General features: G+C 41.9%; 1 protein-coding gene across 1 annotated transcript in view; it reads right to left on the bottom strand.

Moving 5' to 3' along the window:
- Nucleotides 1-23,411, bottom strand: part of cntln (centlein, centrosomal protein) — a 78,314-nt gene that overhangs the window by 37,684 nt on the left and 17,219 nt on the right. The window contains exons 10-13 of the mRNA XM_058641777.1: nt 19,436-19,576; nt 14,435-14,554; nt 11,528-11,649; nt 8,181-8,297 (exon numbers count right to left, since the gene is read on the bottom strand). Coding sequence (XP_058497760.1) covers nt 8,181-8,297; nt 11,528-11,649; nt 14,435-14,554; nt 19,436-19,576 — 500 coding nt within the window. The remainder of the gene's footprint in view (nt 1-8,180; nt 8,298-11,527; nt 11,650-14,434; nt 14,555-19,435; nt 19,577-23,411) is intronic.

The following is a 23,411-nucleotide window of genomic DNA, read 5'->3' on the forward strand; positions in this document are numbered from 1 at the left end:
AATAAGGTTTTTGATACATCTGAAAATCAAAGTGACAAGCAACATGAAAGGCCAAGGTAGGAAAGTATAGCGTGCATCTGTGTGTGCATCATCACAGACAAAAAGACTGGAAAGGGTGCCCAATTACCGCAATGCAATTAGCTTGATTTCTGCTAAAGGCTAATTATGTGGAGCCATGCTTGAGACTTTGCACTTTCAAGTTATTATTAGGACCCCAACTGAAGTCTACTGAGGATACACACAAGCCCAGTGAGACAACAACACCTGAAACACACACCTAATCTCCCTCCCCTCTGCTCCACAGAGTCAGAGAGAAACACTAGAAACAAGTTGCTGCTACTATAGTGGCATTCTTTCCTCAGTTAACCTCATTACAACACGAGGTCTTCATTCTGACTGACTTCTAAAAGACGCTGTCAAGCAAAAGCCACGTCCTCACACATTATGTGAGAAAATAATGGCTGAGAACATATAAAGTGGAGCAAAGAATTAAACTGACATAAAATATGAAAACAGATCAAAACTCTTTGATCTTCTGTTCAGGATTTTTTTAGGCGTGTCTAAAAAATGTGGCTCCATGGCGAACAGGAGCCATAGCGAGATTAACTCCGCCTCAAACGCTGTAACAATATAAGAACTGGGGGGGGGGGGCTGTAGCTAAAGCAGCTCTATGTTTGTGTACAGTATGACGGTAAACTGCTAAATGGTAGAAATGTCACTTCTCTTCATGTTTGTGAGGTGATTTAATTCCAGAGAGTTTACATTAATATTAAGTACAAACACTGATGAACATTGACGTACGTGGACTCTGGTCCTCAGTTACGTGACTAGAGGAGAGGACAGAACTCCCTGCAGACACATTTATTAAACCACCACCCAAAGCCACAGCTGCCCTAAATTAACAGCATTGTAATGATTAATACACCAGTATTGTACACCATGTATTTTTAATGCTAAAATATAATTATTATTGTTATCCAAATGTACTGTTTTACAAAAAAATAGCAAAGCACATTATTATTTATCGATTAAGATGTCAAATTACAGTTATTTCCTTGCATTCCTGAACAGAAAAATTAGTTTAAATTGTTGAATTCTAGGCTTGATTCATTTCTGACTTCTCAAAAATGTGAATTCAGTTTGTTGTTTGTCAAATAAATACCAATACCATTTTTAGTTTTTAACACGTTTTTGAAAGATTTCTATATGTTTTCTCGTTTTTATAACACATTTGTTAAGCTTTAAACAGGGCAACAGCAGGTTAATGTTGTTTGTTGAATAGGGATCTTAATACCAGTCGCATTTATATTCTCTACAAATAGTGACAAATAACGACATTCGCACACCTGAATCCCCACAAATGTGAGTCGACTAGAATGAATATTAAATCTTATTCTGCCCAATCAACCAAAAGATTTTACCATACATATGCCAAGAAAATTACTTGGGAAAAAATTTGCCATAGCACAGGGAAGGAAAGTAATTAGCTTTTTAGCCCACACAGTCCAGCAGAGGCCTGGTCTAATGGCTGACCGCAGCTTAAATAAGTACACAAATGAATCTCCCTAAGGGTGGCTGAGGAAGCAGATGGATACGTGTCGCTCCTGTATGGATTTCCCTCCATAAATGAACTCAAGTCGATGAAGCAGCGGCAGGGCCTTAGGTGTGGAGGATGTTAATGGGACAAACAAACTGAAATATGCAATATGTGGTAGGAGCCCGGTCCTTCTCATGTTTCTCTTTTATGCCTTTTTGGATGCTGATATTGACGCTAATCTAAAGTTCACATGTAAAACATTTGTTATGGTGAAGGATAAGCATATTTTCTTGGATGAAGAAGAGATTGGGTTGCAGAGGAGGTCCAGTGGCCTGAGGGCCTCCAGTTTCACATTATTCACATTCAGCTATGTCCTGGTTCTGTAACGTAGTTGTTGCACCGGTGCCTGTTTTTGTCACCGACTAAATATTAACAGGTCTAGATGAAGGAATATATAATCCAAATAATCCAAATACGACTTCAATTAGCCAAGGTATATAATGTGTAATTAGTAGAAAAGGATTACATTAATGAAATGTAATCATTTTGCTGACCACTTTGTGTTTTAGACATCGGTTATTCAATTTGTGTGACATCATGTCAGTGACAGAGTTTGCTATTGTTTAGTTAGTTTGTACTCATGGTTAATTTAATCAATTTAAACGATCCATTAAATACAAATATATATCTGCGCAGTCTTTTCCTTGGGTGACAAATTAAAACATATTTCCAAACTGTTTCATTCTTCACTGCACAAAACTGTTTCCTTGGATGTTCTATGTTCATGCGTTCATACCTTTCCTTACAGTCTCACCCCCTCGCACATTGCTTCCTCACGCGAGTACATCATTTGATAAACAGATGCTTACTATTTTCAGCCCACTGGGGCCCTGATGATGGGAAAAGAGCAGTTTTGAGAATCCGAAAGGATGTTGAGGCAACACAGTAAGGCTGTGGTTGCGCAGAGCTAAATCCCTACCTCAAGGAGTTGCCTTTTTGATCTGCATCAGACTATAGCCACCTCCAAAGGAAACAAATTCCTCTCTTTTTCCTTGCATTAGACTATAACTCCAGTAACCTGCAGTTTATATGAGATGAAAACATGTTTTTCTGTCAGCACAGTGGGAGAAGTGTTCTCTACAGCTTTACCTCCTATAGCGTGTTCCAAGTCTTTCTTTTTTTTTAATCTGGATGACAAATTAAAATGGAGATAGCCAGACCATTTTCAATTCCCGCTCAACTTACTGCTCCACCTAAGGCAGAATAACAGTCTCAGAGAAAACCCCAAGTAAAGGCAACAGAGAGGTGTTACGTTTGGTAATGATGTGGTGCACAATTGTAAGTCTATGTCCCCTGCTGTGTTTTCGGCCCTTGTTTTTAAAAAACATTTGCACATTTGAACTTCAGCCGTGAGCTATCCACTCCATGTCATTTGATCTTATTTCAACCTGTGCTGCACCAACCACAGCTTAAAGCATTAACTGCCAGCCTTCATCCACAAGGGTGAACAACATAACATCATCCACAGCCATTGTGCTTTCAAATGCCAACATCCTTTTAGTTTCTTCCTCGGCACATACAAATACACAGGAAGAACAGGGAATAGGGCGAGAAAGCAAAAACACCTCTGGCATTTTTATCACAGGGGAAGAAATCTTGTTTTTTAGGTGTGTGTGTGTGTGTGTGTGTGTTTGTGTGTATGTAACTGGAGGGAGGGGGTGTTCCCTTATGACTTCAGTCAAGCTAGAGGGCTGTACATTCATGGAGGGAGTTTGGGTGGGTAAGTCACTGCTGTCAGCAGAAACGGTGACTGGTGGCGTATACACGACTCTGTGCTGTATTTTAACACTGTAGTGCCGGCAGCAACAGGGAGTCTTTAAGTGTAAGGTTCACAAGCCACTGATATGTGAGGTAAATGGCCACTCATGTAATAGAAGCACTGGTGGAGGCAATCTGCAGTGTCCATAATGTTCCATGTTTAATACGCTTGCCGATGCTGCTACAGATATACTGTTATAAAATAAAACAACATCATGATAATGTATTTATTAAACACGAGGGGGAAAGACATTTGCACAAGTAAATAATACTTCTGTCAACAATGACTACTTCAAAATAAGAGAGAGAGGTGGCAAAGTACACTCTCTACCCTACAAACATTATTTGTGATGTGTTTGCTTCTTTGAAATAACTAACTGGCTTGAAATAAGTCATTTAATTATATATTCTTTGTATTCTCATTATTTGATCTTGTTATGAGACCAACTAGGATGTGATGGTGCACTGAAGCTTGCATCAAAATTACTAAGTGTTAAGCTATGTTTTGTACACAATAATTAATTTGCCAAATAATTAATGAAGGAAAATCCTTACATGTCTGATTTAAATACATGCATAAAACATCCTCTATGCATGTGTGTGTGTGTGTGTGTTTTTTTTTTTTGAGCAAATGTGTCCCTCCTCCAAATAAGCCCTGGTCCGGGGGGGCAAAAGAGTCTAATTAATTCTAATACCTTTTAGCAAATCAAGATGAAATTTAAAAAGGAGAGATGGATACGAGAAACATCAGGGTAAACTTTATTAAACTGAATTAATGTCAACGTCGCTTACTGGGGCGGTTCACTTTCATAATGGTCACCCTCTACAGAAACAGCTGCTGCACAGCAAATGATCTCAAAGGCTTTTTCCACAGTAATCGCTGGCTAATTTATGCTTTGATGTTGTCTGAGTATAGCGTCTTAAATCTGAGGACGCTCTGCATGTGTTTATTCTGTTTATGAGGCCTAAATAATCCGTGCCTCTTTTTTACCAACAGACCTTTAACAACAATTAACAAGTCGGGACATGGAGGGCTGAAGACAGATGATGCATAATGAGGGAGGTAAAATGATAGCACTATGAAAGTTCTTGCCCACCAAGTTGTTGACCAGGAAATCTCAATCAAAATCCTTCTTGGTGTCAACCAGTTGTTATGTTTTGTCTGTTCCATTTGGGTTCAAAACTAAGTGGCATGCACCTGAGATCTGTTCTAAAACCGTTTGCAAGTCTAGATGGGTCTTAAAGTTGGATTCTGTCAGTACAATATTACATAAAGGGGTTGATATTTGTAATAAAAATGTTTGGTGAATGAAGGAATGATGAAATTATAAATACTGCAGCCCCATATTATTACAAAACCTCCCAAAATGCATTGGCCAGTATCAATACATAAAAATTAATGTACAGTACAATTTACACTATACATACACTGGAAACCAAATGTACTTAAACTATGAATCTGGGGAGTGATCAACCTTCTTTCACATAGCTGACTCTTGCAGTCTGGTGAGCTTTATGTTCTTTGTATGTTAAACTGTTTCATTAAATCAGTAAGTTACATTTCTGCCATGCTACATTTGACTGACTTGCTCAGTTAGCGGTCAGCTTAGTAGTGAAGTGGCAGAACATGCAAGCTCACAGGAGCACTTCAACACATAAAAACCGTTTGTCCACCCGAGTATTCGTTCGTGCTGTTGATATAATGATGTAATTTACAAGTAAAAGTTCACAAAGAATAAACAATCCATTGTATACCGAGTCCTTATAGGTCATGAAATTGAGCCACAGGGAGCCAGTAAATCGGGTAAAAGAGCAGAGAAACCAACCTCTTTCACCTTCCTTCACAACATCTTATTTAGTGCAGAGATCATGGGGGGTCCTGGGCTTGATAACCTTCTCTCTGAACAGAACACTGTGGGGACCCACTGAGCTGGAGTTAACCCAGCAATATTCATTTTGGGAAATGGTCATTTGGGCCTAAATACACTGTTTTACAAGTGCTGTTTTTGGAGGAGGTGATAGGTAGCATCTGTGCACAATCTCATGACAATGGGGAAGTGAAAATGAGAGACAGAGTTTAAACACAGTCTCTCCTCTTAAGCCTGCCACTAGGTATTTAAAGCTTTATAAAGGGTCTTTATTTGGCCCTAAATTCTTCAGCTGCCAGGCATTAATTAGCCATTAGTGGATCATTGCTAACACTTATCTAGCATAACCTTCACAAGCACAATCATTATAAAACGGTCAACGGAACAACGAGCTGTAACTGCTTGCCCCAAGAGTTTCCTGGCCGTTATGCTCATGTTGTTGTTATACTATCATATACCCACTTTAGCCCTCTCTGTTGCTGCTCCACAGAAATTTGCATTGCAGGAATGTAAAGCTTCATCCATAGTCCAACTAACCCTGTGTGTGCAAGAAAGCAGGGCTGTGCAATATGCACCAAAAGTTATAGCACAATATTTTTTTAGTTGAATGGAGATATAAGATATATATATCTTGATATACACATTTTTTCAGTTAAGTAATAACAAAAAGACAGTTTTGTCAAAGCCACATGTGCAAAGTGTTACACAGACATAAAGTCTTTTTTAAATAAAAACATAAAGTAAAAATAAAGTATGCTCTTGTCCTGTATGACAAAATATAAGCCGCTGTAAAATGTATTAAGTAAATAATAATACACAGCATACTACAGGACTATCTCATCACAATCAGGGATTTTACTGTGAGGCTCCGCCTCCATCTCTGCAAATATGCAGCTTGTGTCTCCATAGAAAACAAAATATTCTAACAAGCACTAAACTTAGTCAGTTTGACGTTTGTAACTGAAACTGCAAGTGACAGTGAGAGAGTGAGAGAGTGAAAGAGTGAGAGAGTGAGAGAGAGCTATATGCTGAATGCAGAGTGAAAATAGTTGGAGCAGTGAATCAGACACTAAATGTAAAAAGGATGAGTTTTAATGTAAATACATGAAGTGAGTCAAGTGCATCTTCTGCTCACTTCTGTGAGTGTGAGTGAGACTCCATCTCTCACTGGAGCTTCCTCAGTGTGCAGCCCCTCACCGGCGGTTTGACCCCTGTATGTGTCTGTCGCCATGTGGTCGTTACACGCAGGACTTGAGTGGTGAGCGAGGAAGGGTCGAATGTGCTCACTGCTCAGACTCGAGAACAAAGCAGGAAAAAGGTGGGACGGCCTGAAGTTGAGTGAGAACCACAGGGAGGGGAGAACTGCTGGCGGCTCCGAGTATGATTTTAATGCAACATAAAAAAATGTTCAATACAACAATATTGTCTCATTCTGTATCTCATATGAACATTTCTTGAATTTCTAAATTTCTAAAAAGAAATTCTATGAAACATTTCTTAAAAACTCGATGTACTGCACAGTCCTCGAAGAAAGTGAGTGAAAAAGAGATGGGCTGAATTCTTTGAGTTCTGCATTTGTGCAGATGTCTGGAACTACAACACAAGCACAGCAAAGATCCCATATCCCATGTTTACTTAGCATCAGCCACCCAGGTAAGGAGGGGCCCAGGGTCGGGAACAGAGGAGATGAGGTGGGGCTGCTGAGGGGCACATGAAGGGGATCAGCACTAACCTCAATGGACATGCCAGTTACACAGCTAGGAACGAGGCCAGCTACTTACTATCCCTTGCGGTTTCGTTCACAGGTCAGTTCCAAGGACCCTGCATGCTCACTACAGTCTGCTATCCCCCCCACACCCCAGCCCCACTTTCCGACCATCTAGTACGCCGCTCTGCTCAGCTGTAGTTGTGGCCGGGCATGCGGGCAGGCAGGCGGATGGACATCCCTTAACAGGCAGCATCGGCAGCACTGGGGCTGCTAGCCTGTAATTAGCTCGGACAGCTCAGGCTTGGAGAGAGGCAGCCGGGCTATATCATAATGAGCTCAGCTGGGATTAGGAGGACAGGGGGGTGGGCGGTAGACGTAGAGGGGGTGGGGGCAAGTACCAGAATTCTGGCCTCAGCCTACAGCAGCATCACAGAGGGCCGGAGGGAGGCAACTGGGAAGACAAGAAGTGAGAGAAGAGGACGGCACAGAGGTATAGGATAGAGGAGGGAAGAGGTGAGGAGAGGTGAAGGCTAGTGGAGACAGGGGAGAGGAAGAATGTGGCTTTAGGCCAAGCTCTGTGTAGCATCATACTGGGTCAGTGTTCGCAGTACTGTTACAGGGGCTTCTTTAGATCAAACAAGACAATGGCTATACAACACCCAGAAACAAACCAACACATATGGACAGGAGGACAGAAAAACAAACAAGACAAAGAGTGAAATCAACTCTAAAATAGGCGCCAGATGCAGACAGGTCATACTGGAATTAAAGCAGTCACTAAATTCACATCTTACTGACCGAGCATGCAAATTATCTTCTTGACACTTTAGCATCAGTGCTATAGTCGAGCATAAATGTTCTATTAATAATGCAATTATTTCACAAAGACACAGCCAGGGATTCTGATAATGTGATTTTACTTCCTCCACTTTTATGTGTGAATTTTTGGGCAGCCAATTTTACAAATGAGAACAGAGTCTAATGATCTTGCTTTGGCCCCTGCTGGCTGGTAATGATGTGGAGGGCTAGGTGGATGCTGTGAGGCTGGGAAGGGCACACTCAAATTTCAACACCCACAAACAAGAGGGGACAGAGGGAGGGAGGGAGGGAGTGAGGGAGTACACAGTACTTGCACACATGTGAAGGAGTGAAAAGTAAGATAGTTTTCCACAAATGTGTTTGCATACTCAAATGTCCAAGGTGGGTGTTATCTGTGTGGGCCTGGCAATTGTGACAGCAGGTGACTTACTTTTCAGTGGAGAGTTTCCTGGTGAGGTTTTTCAAGTAGGTCAGTTCATTCCACACTGCATCACTGTTCTCTTGTCTGAGCTGCCACGGCTCTGCACGCTGCATCCTTCCACCTGGCCTAGAGACACGTACATATTTACCAGACGGCCACACACATATACATACATGGAAAACAAACATGCTCACCAGGGACAACGGTTGGAACTGTACATCACCGTGCTCCTTCTGGCGAGCTCACATGGGGTAACGAGGCCCCTTAGTCTCACTCTGTCTCTGTTATTCAGCCATCTTTAGCAGTATTCAAATGAAGAGCCTTGACTTTGACATTTCAGTGGCAAATCATGTACACAGGTATGCATGTTTGTTAAAGCCCAGGGCACTGCCCGTGTGGCCGGGCATTGGACCATTCCCCGTGTGGCATGCAAATGTAAAAAACACCATCACAAACGAGTTCATTCAAATGTCTACACCTTACTTATGAATACTTAATGACATTTTGCACTCAGTAGCAGCTCCCTCTATTCAACGATCCCTTCAAGACACACACACACACACACACACACACACACTCCACGATGCATCTCCACACACTACTCAACTCATCAATCAGTCTATGACCAACGCATTCAATTCCAATTAGCCTTTCATTTGCAAACTAAAACAGCTCTTAGTGAGAAATCCACAGATGGCAAAACTCCATTTTTGTCTCTCTCACATACACATTCAGACAAACGCTTCACTTTCTCATTTTCACTCAATCAATGAGGTAGAGGTGTGGAAATGGATTGTGTGGGTCACTGCTATTGTGAAGGACTCCTTTTCCTGTGGTCATTATTGGCAACGTAGACGCCGCCATGCTACACTAATACTAGTTAAACCCTTATGCCTGGGATTTGGAGGCTACTGAGGAACGGCAAATGTTTTCATTTAATACGGCTAATGCCTCTGTGAGCAATTTGGAGTCCTTGAACTTCTTCATAGTGTGTGTGTGTGTGGGAGTGTATGTGTGTGCAATCGGTGGGCTTGGGTTTCCCAGAGTGCAGGGCTACTTAAAAGATAATCTCACTGTAGTCACAGAGTTTGATACTTATTCTGCTGCAACACAGAGAGAATTCAGTCTGAACAATCTTAACACTACCTGGAGCTCTAATCGTACCTGATAATTTGCCCACAGCTCTGTCTTAATTCTCTCTGTGTGATTTTTAGGTATGCAGTGTATCAACTGCATTTCTTACGAAGGGTGCATGCAGCTTTATTAAGTCACAGTAAAGCTTTATACATTTTAATTTGTTTACCGTGGGTCTAAAAGCTGTTGAACATGGAGCCATGAGAGAGCTATCTACTTTAGGCCTCAGTGCTTCCTTCCCTGTGGTATCCGAGTTTCCATTATTAAGCAGGAGGAAATAGAAAGAACTTTTCCACGCCGCTACGGCTAATTGCTCTGATTCAGGGGGAATCTGTTTATGGGCGCAACTTTGATCAGAGTACGGATGCTTTAATAACCTTTAATTTTATTTGCTCACCCCATCATCCCCAGTCTGATTAAAAAACTTTTTCCCTTCTCTAATATAAATAAGAAGTTGGATTTTTTTCCCCCTCTCCTTCATGCCATTTTGAGAAAATATGTTGGTAATGGTGAATGGCAGGATAGTTTCACTGGGACTGACCAACTGTGCACCACCTGCATGCTAATGAGCCGATGGAACCTTTGTCTGTTTTGTGATTGGCTGGTATTTCTATCTTGGGGCGGAGCTTGTTATTGCACACATGGGTGACGTCACTCAGCAGCTGGCAACACATACAAAAACCAATTGTCTGTTCAATACTTTTTTCTGCTGATGAAAGAATAATTGAAAATGTAATCTGAATGGTTTTGAAGAATGATGTTAGTGTGGAACCCTAATGTGTCGTGTATACAGTTTATAAAATGTGTACTACAGACATGCGATACAGTATGTGTGTCTGTACACCAGGTAAGGAGGTGCATGTGCTGCCTTATGGTTTTGTCCTGCATACAAAGGGGGGGACAGAAACGACCCCCCACATACTTCCAAAAAGGCAACAACACAGCATGGAAGCTACAGTGAAATCCCTAACAAGCTCAAAAAGCAATGAGACTCGACGCCTATCCCCACTGACTTGTTAGGGCCCTGATTTCCCAGCACTAATGGGAGTATTTAAGTCATCTTCTATTGTCTCTCATTCAGACTGGCATTACCCCAGTGGGTTAAACTGTTATTTAAGGATGGGGCTTAATGCCAAATGAATGCCAGGATCATAACATTGAGTGACTGGCTGATGCCATGGAGGGCAGTGAAAAGGCCAAAGCTGCCGATTGCATCAATTTCATGTCAAATCAGTCATGAAATACAGATACAGTAAGAAGACAAACCCTCGCTCTAGATCTTCTTAGGTCTTTGCTCATAACTGCAACCTGCTTTGTTTATTTATAGAAACACACATTTCCTTCTGTGAATATGCTAATGCGAAAATGTCTTTGATAACCTGCTAAAATGTATAACAGAGGCTAGATCTCTCTCTCTCTCTCTCTATAGCGCTCCTTCTTTGTTCCCACTGTCTCAGACACATGCTGTTGAGCCACACTGAGCTGACATGAGCCGAGCCGAGCTGAGCCTAGTGCTGAACACACTCTCACACTCACCCGACTTTCACACAAGCTCATATTGCACCGCTGTTTTCTTTAATTAACCCTGGGAGAAAACAGCTGACGGGGTCAACACTTTTCTCCCGCATGGCCACCAAACATATGCACCTTTAGCTACAATTTGAAATGCCCTCAAAGATGCTACTGGGGAGAGTAAACAGACGGAAGTAAGTGGGAAAAGACTGAAGACAACAAAAGAGAGAAGACCTTTATATTAAGGTTTGTGTAAAAATCCTGTGGTTTCTGGGGAGTTGGTTCTCACATCCTAATGAACACTAAGGGAAAATTGACACACGCACACACACACACACACACACAAAACAGCCCAAATTGACTGGGCTTAAAACCAGTGAGCTTTTCAAAGGCCGAGGAATTTCATACATTTTGCCACATCACAGCATTCAGGTCTTGTCAGACAACGTGTGGTGAACGATGAAGCCCTGCGACTGTTGTGAGACTGTTGGTGTGCAGTTTCAGCAGGAGGAGTTGCAGCAGTGAGCAGAGTTTTTAACACATGGCAAGGTGAGTTACAGAATGTACTTTGACCGTTGCTGAAAAGAAGTGGAAGTTATCCAAGTTGCTTTGGTCAGGTGCACAAGGTCAGATTTTAAGGATCTTTTGTGTGTACGTGTCCATTACACTGTGTCTTGTGTCATGTTTTCAACATGTGTTTGTGTACTCACCTGCCATTTGATTTTTCCAACTCTTTGAGCTGCTCTCTGACAGACTTGTAGTGAGTTTGAATCAGACATAGACGTTCACGGCGTTTATCGTGAGCCCTCCTCAGCTCCTCATTCTCCTCCATCTGTGAGGCACAGTGACAAAATTTGTTTCTCAAGAGTTGCACATGCCAAATGAAACATAACATAAATGAAGAAGCTTCATGTACGTGGCTACAGAACTGAGAAAAGCCCCTCAGTGTCTACATATTTAAACTGGTGTACAGCTGGAACAACGTTGCCTGATAAAAACCAGCAGGTTCACATTCTTTTTTTCTTTTCTCCTCTCTCCCTGACAAGTGCTTCCTCTACTCTCACCGGACAACTGAGACACCATTAAAGGATGACATTAACATGAGTCAATGGGGCCACAGAGCACCGAGCACGCATACATGCACGCATGCACACACGCATACATGCACGCATGCATGCACGCACTGTGTGAGTTACCACCTGATGACCAGTATTTGTTGTGCTGGTGGGGGTTGTGGCAGTGGGTTTGTTGCTGACACTGTTGTTGACAGCTATTAAAACACAGCAAGATTGGGCTCCTGCTTTAAAGAAAGAGTAAGAGAAGACAACATATAGATTTTTCTTGTCAGAGGCACCCCTCCTCCTCATCACACTGACCTTAACAGTGAGGGCGATAGAGAAAACACTTTCAACAGGCAGGACAAACAGAGGTGGAAAGAGAGCAAAGGAAGAGAGGGAGGCAGCTGATGTAAACAGAGGAAAGAAAAAGAGAGAGAACACAGAAATTATAAAGAGGAGAAAGTGAAAAAGAGAGGCAAAATGGAAAGTGAAAAGAAGAGCGCCGGACAGGTTTCTGCTTGAGTGGCCAGGGCTAGGGAGAGTTGTCGAGTGCTTTCTGAAGGGAAGGAGCTTGTTTACTGCTGATATGACACTGCTGCCCTGCAGAGAGGGAAATGCGAGCCCTCAGCCCTGTTATTATTAACAAGGACAAAGAGTACAGAGACAGCACACAAACATGCACCAGACCCACAAAGGGTGTGCACAGGCACCATGCACATCCACATTGCCAATGTGACAAGTATGGATTTTCCCTTGTGCAGATTATTCACAGAGGACATCTGCAAGACATCCACAGCCCCTTCAAGCAGCCCCCAACCTCGCAAAGAGAAGGCTTTAATGAAAGGGGGCCAAACCAGGGCAGGGTAGTGTTAACTGGTGGAGCTAGGAGCTGGGGGGGGGGGGGGGGGGACGACACACACACAGAAGAGTTGAGGCTGACTGATGGAGGGGCTGGATGGAGCAAGTGGCAGGCATTAGCCACATCATGGCTTCCCAGGCTCCTTATAGATCTTCCCCTGGGCAGCTCAACTCTGGTCATCAGGCCACAGACCCTTGCCCACAGATCAATACACCCCCCATACTCAGCCAGCATACACATCTGTGGATGTTCTCAAGCTGAAAAATAATTACACTGCAACAGCTACTGTTTACTTGAAAGTGTGTGGAAGAGGGAAAAAAGAGGCCATTATTATGACAATGTTTGTTTGTCTGCTGCTACTATCTGCTAAGGTCAACATGTCAATGGTACAGGCGAGCGTATCCCAATTTGAAAGGCATTCTGTTGGAAAGAATTGGATTGGATCAACTGAAGAACAAACTAGATGCAATGAAATATTGTACTGTAAGAGGCTGGAGGTGAGGTCTCAAATATAGCCGCTCGAGGGAACATTGCTCTCTGCTGGATTCAAACAAAGGACACTCTGAATGAATGCCCTCATTAATGGGGTCACAGATGTGAGTTAGCATTATGGTTTTCCTGTGCATACCTTTACTAAATGCCCCTGAGCTGGCTGACACGTAAATGGCACCATTAACTAAGACAGTCATGCGTGCCGTCTGAATCTATGTTGAGCATTAAAGTCTGACTAGGTGTCTGCCAGTGATGTAATTCTGACGCTTCAGATCTGACAAGAAAATGGTGTCTAATGTGTTTCCAGGACTGTGTTCAAAGGAAGATGACCTTTGCATAATCACTCCCTCACTGGTCAGCTTAAAAATGGAAAGGACAAAGGGCAACAAGCTTAAGTTAAAAAAAATCCAAATAAAAAAAAAGCAATAGCAGAAAAAAACATTAAATACAGGAATGTATTTAACTAGCAGTGAATATAAGGGATGAAAAGAGACAATAGTCAGAAAGAAATGTCATAGAACATGAGAAATTTAAAAGAAGAATAGAGGAAGAATAGAGGTTACCCCTTTCAGGTGAAAAAAAGGTTGCATCCATTTTCTGCTGCTTCACTGTCTCTGCACTGTTTTTTTGTCAGTTTTTTTTTGTTACCTCAATCAAAATTGTTTTTGCGTATAATCACCAACCTTGGTAGGACCAGTAGTCCTCATGGGTACCTATTGAGCAAAATGCAATTCTACTGTTGTGGTGAAGGTTTAGGATAGGGTGTGAATTGTGTGTGTGACAAACTGTAAAAGAAAGTCATGAAGGAGGCATTGTCAGCTGTAGAGCAACCGAGTCCTTTGGAGACCATGTTACAGTGTTGCTGCTGCTGCTGCTGCTATTGCCCAGCAGCTGGCAGCAGCAATCATTTGTGAGATAGTGGCCACAACAACAAGTGGCTCCATTAGGGCTGTCTAGTGCTCCAAACTATCAGCTGGACACTACTGAGCCATTCAGCAAACAATAAATTTAAGTATTAAAAAGTCCCTGGTTGTCAACAGCCACCGACAAAACTGAGACAGAAGACTAAGACAGAAAAGGCAAAAAGTGTAATTGGTGTAAGAATAAAAGACAATCATTTAACAAAAGTGAGGGATAGGTGATGACATACAGTATATACCAGAGAACAGGAGAGGATAATATGTATATGAACTGTATCTAGTACATGCCTTCAGCTTCAGTAGCTCCTCAAGGTCTTGAATCCTCTGTTCTGCACGTCTTTTCCTCCCACTTCTCAATTCCACACTGCTGGCTGGGGACAGAGACCTGGACCGCTGAACAGGTGCATCCTGGGACAGGTGAGCAGAGAAGCACCGGGGTGAGAACTTGTGCACACAACAATCAACATCTGTAGAAACACTGAGCGAATGCCAACAATGGGACTAACCATGTTCATTCCATTCCCCCTTGACCTTGAGGAAAACATGCACAGTATCTATTGTAGTGCACACATATGCACATTCAAACAAACACGCTATCAGAGGAATAAGGCAAGCAGGAGCGGCAGGCTGCAGAAGCTGATGGGGAAAAGGCTCACTGCTTTACTTGTGTGAGTGTGTGTGTGTGTGTGTGTGTGTGTGCGTGTGTGTGTGTGTGTAGGCTTAGAAGCGGGAGTTGCAAACTGAGAACGGCAAAGGTTTCTCCCTGCGACTAGCTAATGAGTATGTTCATTTCCATTTACATTGTTTCTTTGACAATAATGATGTCCCATTAGGGGAGACTAAAGGGGCTATAGATTCCAGTATGTGCTGGGCTTCATTACAAGAGGTGGGCAGGGAGGCCGCTCTAATTGCTCTACTAGGGGGCTCCAGGTTACACTTGATAGGACAACTGGAAGAGGTGCCGATTAGGAGGGGGGTTGCAGTGTGCTAGCCAGCTCCTTCTGATGAAATAAATAAAGAAGTGGAGAAATGCCGGGGCCACACTTTAGAAAAGCAATGGGAACAATATGCTAGTGGAATATGAAAATGAGAGGATAGGAGGCCCCCTGTGGTGCCAGGCAGGGCTGACCAGATGGCAGGCTAAAATATGCAATACGACTACACACACACAGCAGTCCTTGGCCTGGATCGGAAGAAGAGTGCAAGGGGAGGAGGAGGAGGAGGAGGAGGAGGAGGAGGAGGAGGAGGAGGAGGAGGAGGAGGTGGGAAGTTTATGATATGATGGTGAATCAATAAGCCCGCTCCCTTGAAAGTGATCGGATAGCTGTTGCAATTTTTTACGTACATTAAAGTTATAAAAACCAAACATTTCAGCAGTGGTTGATTTGACAGCAGCTTTAGACTGATGGTAGAATACAGATTCAGGTGTATGTGTAACAATAGTGGCCTGTCGTGTCAAATAGTGCCAAATTTGTTTACAGTGCAGTCAAACAAACTGTAGACTCAATGACACAAAGACAAAATGAACTTCACATCCTCCTCATCCCTCCAGACTTGTGTAAACTTTAAGAGAATTTATTTCCGTCATTATCCTCGTATTTTATCAAATCAAAGTGAATTAATTCTTGGGAAGTCGGAGTGACCTTGAACTCTGACCACCAATTGTAAGATTGTAGTAGATTATCTTATCTATCATCCAGAAGTCTGATTTGGAGAAGATATTGCAACAAAAATGATTTGATGTCCAATGTTGTTAACATCTGCAGTGGCATAAAAATAATTTCTGTCAAAATAGCACTGAACAAATGATGAAGTGAAATGCATGCAAGGGACAGAAGAATCCTGCAAAACAAAGGTGGACAAAACCATTAACAGTGATCGTTTGTACCGACAGCAGCTGCAAAACACCGATACTGTACATTAAATAGTACTGGCAGGAATTTGTTACATTTTAAAATGATAAGTTTTAGGAAAACCTAATTAATACGTGTGTGTGTGTTTTAGACCAATGCCAGCATTCTTTTTTTTTCCCATTACGTATGTATGTATAATTTGTCTGTGACAAAAATGTAGATATGTGGAAGTGTGAGCCCTCAGGCTACAGTTGACTCCAGTGACCTGATTTGCCCAGCTCTGTTATCATGCCTGCATGTGCGCCAACCATGTGTTCTAACTCAGCCTTAATGACTCTGTGTAACTAATTAACAGATTGATCTGCATATTCCTGATGAGTGGCAGGCCAACTGGCTTAGCCTGTGTGTACATGGGGGAAACACAGAGGCCAAAATGGGAGAATCCAAATCAACTGAAATGGCCAAGAATTAAAGTAAAGATAACAAACTATGAAGTATTTACTTATTTGGGATACATTCTATAAAAGAACATGGAAAAGATTCATGAATGAGCTGAAGACACTACAAGCAATATTTTTCTCTATGTGAGAAGAGCCAGAATACAGAAACTGTGCTTTGTCAGGGTTAGGGGGAAGATGACATGGTGACACTGACAAATGACAGAGCAGATCTCTGTCATTCTGCAGATGTTTGCTCTGGTCCTGTTGCACGCCTGTCTATTACAGGTCCAGAAGACACATGAATGCCTTCTGTTTGTGTGGGAAACTATGTATTATGACATTGTAGCTAATGCTCCACAAGACAAGCGTGAAAGATAAAACACAGACAACACAAGGCAGAGAAAGATGTGCCCGCTGTCTACCTCAGCTCGGCAGCTGGTTGGCAGCCATGACCTGACCTGCACATCACACCCCATAATGACTCTGTAAACATGATAGTGTGATGCAGATGGAGGGGCGAAGGGCATGTAGTAAGAAGGAAATGACGAGAGAGGCAGAGAGACAGAGTATGTCTGTGTAAGCAAGAGTAAAGCTCTTATTTACTGAAGGGTCAGTGTCACTGGCGGTGTACCAAAGAAGACGCATTTCATCCACTGCCTCCCTCCTGCTTTCACCTCTCCTTCATCCTCTCTCTCCATCTCCCAGAGAGAGAGAGGTCACTGTCATCAATAAGCTTCTTTATGATTGGAGCAGCGCGTCATGTTTGTGTCTGAACTTGTTCAGGTTCCTGGGTGAATAGGAATGTTGTTCACAGGCACTCAAGCACAGGACACGATGCATAGAGTGTAAACAGACAGAGATACACTTACACATAAACACAATGATGCACGCGTAAACACAAAGCAAATTTAAACCAAATGTATCAAACATACAAAAAATTCCACTAAAAGGAACACAAACATTCAAAAGACTAAAAGACATTGAATGATGTCGGTAAACAACTTTGTGTAAAGTTCCCACAAAAAGGCAAGCTCACAAACACCATGCAAACATGAGAACTTCACTTAATCATCCTATTTTGAGTAAACCATTGAAGTCAATTCAAATGGTTAAATACACATTTTGTTTAAATTTTAATGTGTATGTGTTTCAATTCTTTGAAATCATGACTCCAGTTAACATTCTTTAACAACATTTTTGTTTTTTACTGTATGTAGCAGCAACCTGTGAGCTACGTACCACTGTGACTGTTGTCACCAGCCAATAATCACAGTACCCTTAGTGGTAGTAGCCTGTTGCACAGAAGGCTCGCCTCAACAGCTTTTGACCAGTGTGCAATGAAGCAATATGAGTGGAATCATCATGTTTGGATTCTGAGGAGCCAGCAGCAACAACTGCTGCTGCTGCTGTTGCTCAAAACATCCTTCCATCCATCCATCCATGGTCTACCACCTTATCCTCCACATGAGGGTCGCGAGCGGCTGGGGCTCAAAACACTCAGGTTTTAATAACAGGACGAGAGCGTGTGTAACTAACTACAAATGTTGGCCAAGCTGTTCATGCAGTAGAAATAACATTTAAATAGTAAATGTGCAGTATAGCATGTGTAAAATTGATGTATGTACATATATAGTGAATATATGTACAATATATAGATGTATAAATGTGACTGAGGGAAAAATAACTACAATTAATGAGATATCTAAGACACTTGTACCACTTACTTTGCCGTGGGTTTGAAACATTGGGAGATTCTTAATGTCACAGCACATTCGGATCTGCTAGACGTTTCTCCAAGATTATTCAAATAAATATGGCATGCTTCATGGATACAAGATGACACACTTGCAATGCATACAAGGTGGCCAGGGGGTGGCACAAGAAACAATCAGGAGATTGTCAGAAGATACTGGATCCCCAGGTGCTGCAACTGAGGTGGCTGAACCCTTTGTTGACGTATACATCAGAATCCTGGCCTGATCGTACGATAAACTCAAACCATATGTGATCTGCATCAGTGATGCAATAGACGGGTTTTCAGGGTTGGTGATATGGCTGCATGCATATACATTACATTACATGTCATTTAGCAGACGTTTTTATCCAAAGCGACTTACAATGGAATTGAACTTGCGACCATTGCGACCATGATGTTTTTCGCACACAGGGTACCGGTCTTAACCACTGAGCCACTACACCCCATACCACAAGGTGCAGAAGTTCATGAGACATGAGCGCATGGACGCATATTCTAAGAGCTGCTATTTGTATGGCTCAAGTAATCATATAAATTAACTGTAATCATAACGTAATTACTTTGGAAATCGCAATAACATATAAAAGTAATGATGAAAATACTCATTAGTATGGTGAAGTTGTGAAAAATGTATTATGTGGGAAAAATGATAACAGACCCACTCAGACATAAAAGTTTTGCCACCAGTATAACAATATGTGTGGGTGTGTATGTGTGTACCCGAGGGCACTTTAGCAGAGCCTCGAAAAGAAGACGTGCATCTAATGATATTAATGCTATTTATCTATTGATTTTGTACAAAATAATTACATCACACACGTAAACTACCAGAATAGAAGCATGTGGAGGACAGTGCTGTTAATCAAGCCAGCTGTACTTTGAGTGAGGCCATCTACAGTATAAACATATCCTGGCAAGCTCATGAGTGGGATATACTGAGCAGATCAAAAGGTCCTTTTTGTTCTTAATGTACTGCTGAAGAAGTAAATTAGCCAGTGCCTGAGCCCAAGGCATGCGTGAAACCAACAGCACACGTTGGCCTGGTCACAGTAGGAGGGGCGACTGTGTGCGTGTGTGTGTGTGTGTGTGTCTGATGAATCACATGATTCTCAACAAACCATTTCTCTCATATTCCCTCTTTTGTGGCTTTGATCCGAGCAAAGAAGTAATAGATAACTGCAGGTATGTTACACCCAAATCCTGTCTGTGGCATACTTCGCCGAGATGTGTGCTGATCTACCTGCTGTCTTCTGCTGGAGCCGCTGGCTCTGCATTGAAGACTTTTGTCCTCTGGCCTGGGACCTGCACTTCGGGTGGAGGTCTGATCAGATTCAGGGCTGGACTTCTGCAGTGCAGCTTCACTCAGCTCTGACACCACCACCTGTAAGAAGGGGAAAAACAAAGAAAGTGTCAAATTGTGGGCAAGTACACAAGAAAGAGCTGTGCAGGAAGAGCTGCGTTGACTATTTGAGTGTTTGTGTGAATGACAATACCACTTTGAAGAAGCATACAATTCAAATGAATAATGCTTTTGAAGAGGTTAAGACAAGTAAGCAGTGATCCATAACTTGTGACATGACACAGTATCAAATAACACAGATTTACAACACCAACAATATTATAAAGGTTTTGCTCCTTCATCACACAGGAAAGACGACTCAGAGATTGAGGTGTGGTTTGTGTTTTTTGTTTTTTTTTGTGATATCTGGTCTCTTTATCATGATGTTTACACTCTCTCAAAAACCCCTGACTTCCAGCACCTTACAGTATTATTCACTGCCATCTTCACTTAATTCCTTGATTTAAAGGTGTGAAATACAAAAAATAGCTTCACCTGCTGCTATCAACTACACTTCTGACAAACAGAGGCATCCACACGTGTTCTGTGCTCGGAGGCCAGGTAGTGAACAAAATCGCACAGGATGTCATCACCTTTTTTCCAGCAAGTCCTGATTGCATTATCAGAAACCTGGCATCTGGGCGTGACCTTGTTAACTGCCAGGGTAATCAACTTTAACCAAAGGGGAGGAGAGGGGATGATAAATTATTAGTGAGGAAGATTTTGTTCATGTTTTATTAAATTGGCCTGTCAAACAGGGTTGGTCAAATTATCTGGGGCCTCGTTTATTGGAGGCCGGCCATATTGGCGCATCTGTTACAATTATTTATAATTTCCAGGCAGTCAGGAGGACGAGCTGGGTTTTTCGGCATCAGCCACATAAAGCAATTTAGAAATAAACTGATGTGGGAGTGTCTGAGTTTTTTTTTCCTCTCACAATTTCTCCCATCACCATCAAGATTTTATACAGCCAAAGGAAAACTGTGTGACAGTAATGTACAACAGATCTAGGAGATATAACGTAAACATTTTAAAAGGAGCTAAGTGAATGCAACAGACAGGGAGAGTGCATGAGACTGAAAGAGGAAAGAAGGCAGGTGCAGTGAAAAAAGAGCAAGTGATTGGAAGGCGAGGGTGAGTGAGGGAGGGAAGGAGAAAAAAAGAGAAAAAAAAACGGTCTTGGTAATTACTGAACACGATTAGGTTCTTGGGGGAACTTGTCTGGCACTCGTGGCCCTTGTTGGTGAGGATGCGGCAGGCAGGACCATATGGAGCGAGGCTTGTGATTGTGCTCCCTGAAGCTCGTGACCCGTCTGCTGCCGAGCCCTTGAGCTGAATGTGAAATGAGACTTGCCAGGCCTAATGTTCTACACATGCACCATTTATGCCACAAAACAAATCTGATCACTGTTAATTATGGAGCAGCTATAATCAGGAGGGGCTCCTGAAACACACATGCACACATACACGGGGAGAGAGAGAGAGAGAGCTGGATACAACACAAATGCACAATCACACTTACATCTGTAGAGGGACAAGATTTGTTGAAGTGATTGAATGGATGGCATGATACCACTTTTGATTGTCTGATAATGACATCAATATCATCATCCTGACTAATTACTGACACTGATTCAGTCGGATACTGTTGTTTTAACAAGTCTTACATTACAAAGTTGTTAAAAAACACATTTGTTCTGACGCATTTATAACCTAGCCATAACCAGTCCAAAAACAAATTGCTGCAACTGTATAACAAGTAATCTGCTCCTGTAGAGAAGGAATAAATGGCACGTTTTTACAATCTGTGCGTGGTAATTTATGTGAAATGTATCACGTGGTGTTGTTGTTTTTTTCTTTATTGTATCTGATTAAATGTTTTTCTTTTTCAGACATTGGACCAACATTGAAGCATATTGTTCCGGCTCATCCATAGGCCTGAGAAATGAAGAAAACTGCACTTTGTATTCAAGATGATAGTTCTTCAAAAACAATGTGTGTGTGTGTGTGTGTGTGTGAACATGTATAGGCATGTGTGTTGACTGGTAGCAGAGAAGAGGGACTAAATAAAAGGACAGTGTAAGGGAGTCGGATGTAGTGTGTGTGCGCTTTTTGTTTTGATTTATTTGTTACTTTTTTGTTTGTGTGTGTGTGTGTGTGTGTGTGTGTGTGTGTAGGGCCCCGAGTCTTCCCACACAGTGTGTTCAACCCGGGTATATGTGCTTGAGCAAGTGAGTGCGTGGATCTGCAGCGGCACATGGCTGTGCTTCATTAATGAGGCGAACTGTGCTACGCAGAGGTTCTCAACTAATGAGAGCACTTGAGCTGGTAAAACACACCACTGGAGTCCATGTCATTAGCATGTTTCTGGCCCTGGACGTGGCCCAGCTCCAAACACACACTCGTGCACAAAACAGTGTCGACAAAACTATTTCCTTACAGACTCGTCTTACGCAAAAATCAGTGTATGACAAAAAAAAAATGCAGTGATTATTTAGTATTATTTGAATTTATAACCGAGGCATAATGATTCACATAAGGAGGCTTATTGATGTATCTGAAGGGAAGAGGTGTATTTAAATCCAAGCAGCTGGTTGCGATACATTTTTAACATGCTTTTAGAGAGTTCCTGACAGCTCAGCTGATGGTGTGGCATTCCAAATGGAAAATAAATGAAGGTAGCAACCAAAGTCAAAACATGATCGATGTGAAGGCAAGTCAGAAATACCATTTAGAAGCTTTTCATCACATTATGTTGAGCATTAGCAGGAAGCTAAAGTACAGTGATGTTCAGTCGAGGTAAATATCATTAACAGGCTGAAATCCATACTGCTTTCTACTGGAAGTTCCTCTAGCCTACTGTTCTCAGGTCATGGACACTAAAAGATTGACTTGTTTTTAAGTTCACAAGTGAACTTTATTTTTTTTGCTTCTTGTTAAAAATGAATTTCCACGTGTCTCTATAGCATTATGACTTCACTTGACGGTTGCTATTAATGGAGCAGAACAAAAGAAATACCTCACCTAAGCCATATGTGACCTGACAAAACAGTGGGTGTATTTGTGTGCACATAAAAGTATAACTAGCGATTTAATTATACATATACAACTGTTTATACTCTTTAATGTAAATAACAAGCCAGAGGCAGATGTTCAAAATGATCAGAACAAGCTGAGGGAGATGAACCTAAGTCAACTTCTATCAATTTATTTTAAAGGAAATGAGAAAAAATAGCTTTGTCTTCTTGGGAAATGTATTATGCTTAAGGGTCTAACCATTTGAGGGACTTTCATATGTAGTCAGGATTTTGGATATTATATTTGTAAAATTGGATAAAATCAATGTTAGGCCAGGGCATAATAAGAAGTCATGATAAGAGTGATTGGAAAAAGGTCTTTAAAGAAGACGGGAAAACACGGATTGTACATAACATTAATTGCACCGTTATATTCTAAGTGCCCCTGTAAGCCAGAACAAATACAACAATAGGACCCTGGACCTTCTATATCTACACCTGTTCAAATGTCTGCTAACATCTATAGTCCATGAACATTTATAATTTTCCCTTTCCAGTGATGATGACGGACTAACTGGGGCTTTGAACGACTGCCCACTCCATTAACAACTTACCACTCATTTACAACAGTGAACGTTCCAGAAAGCCTGAGGTCAGCTATGGATTTAATGTTGGTCTTAAATCACAGCACAGCTCTGTCAGTAGCCAAACACTAGACTACTATAAACACAACAATGCAGTTAGGGAACAAATCATAAATGATTAAATGTTCAATCTGGTTCACTTTTTTGTCCACTAATGAGGCTCTTCCCTGCCTCTAGATTGTAAAGTGATCACACAACCTGGTAGTTTGTTGATGA

The sequence above is a fragment of the Solea solea genome, chromosome 10, assembly GCF_958295425.1.
Source record: "Solea solea chromosome 10, fSolSol10.1, whole genome shotgun sequence".
Lineage (NCBI taxonomy): Eukaryota > Metazoa > Chordata > Actinopteri > Pleuronectiformes > Soleidae > Solea > Solea solea.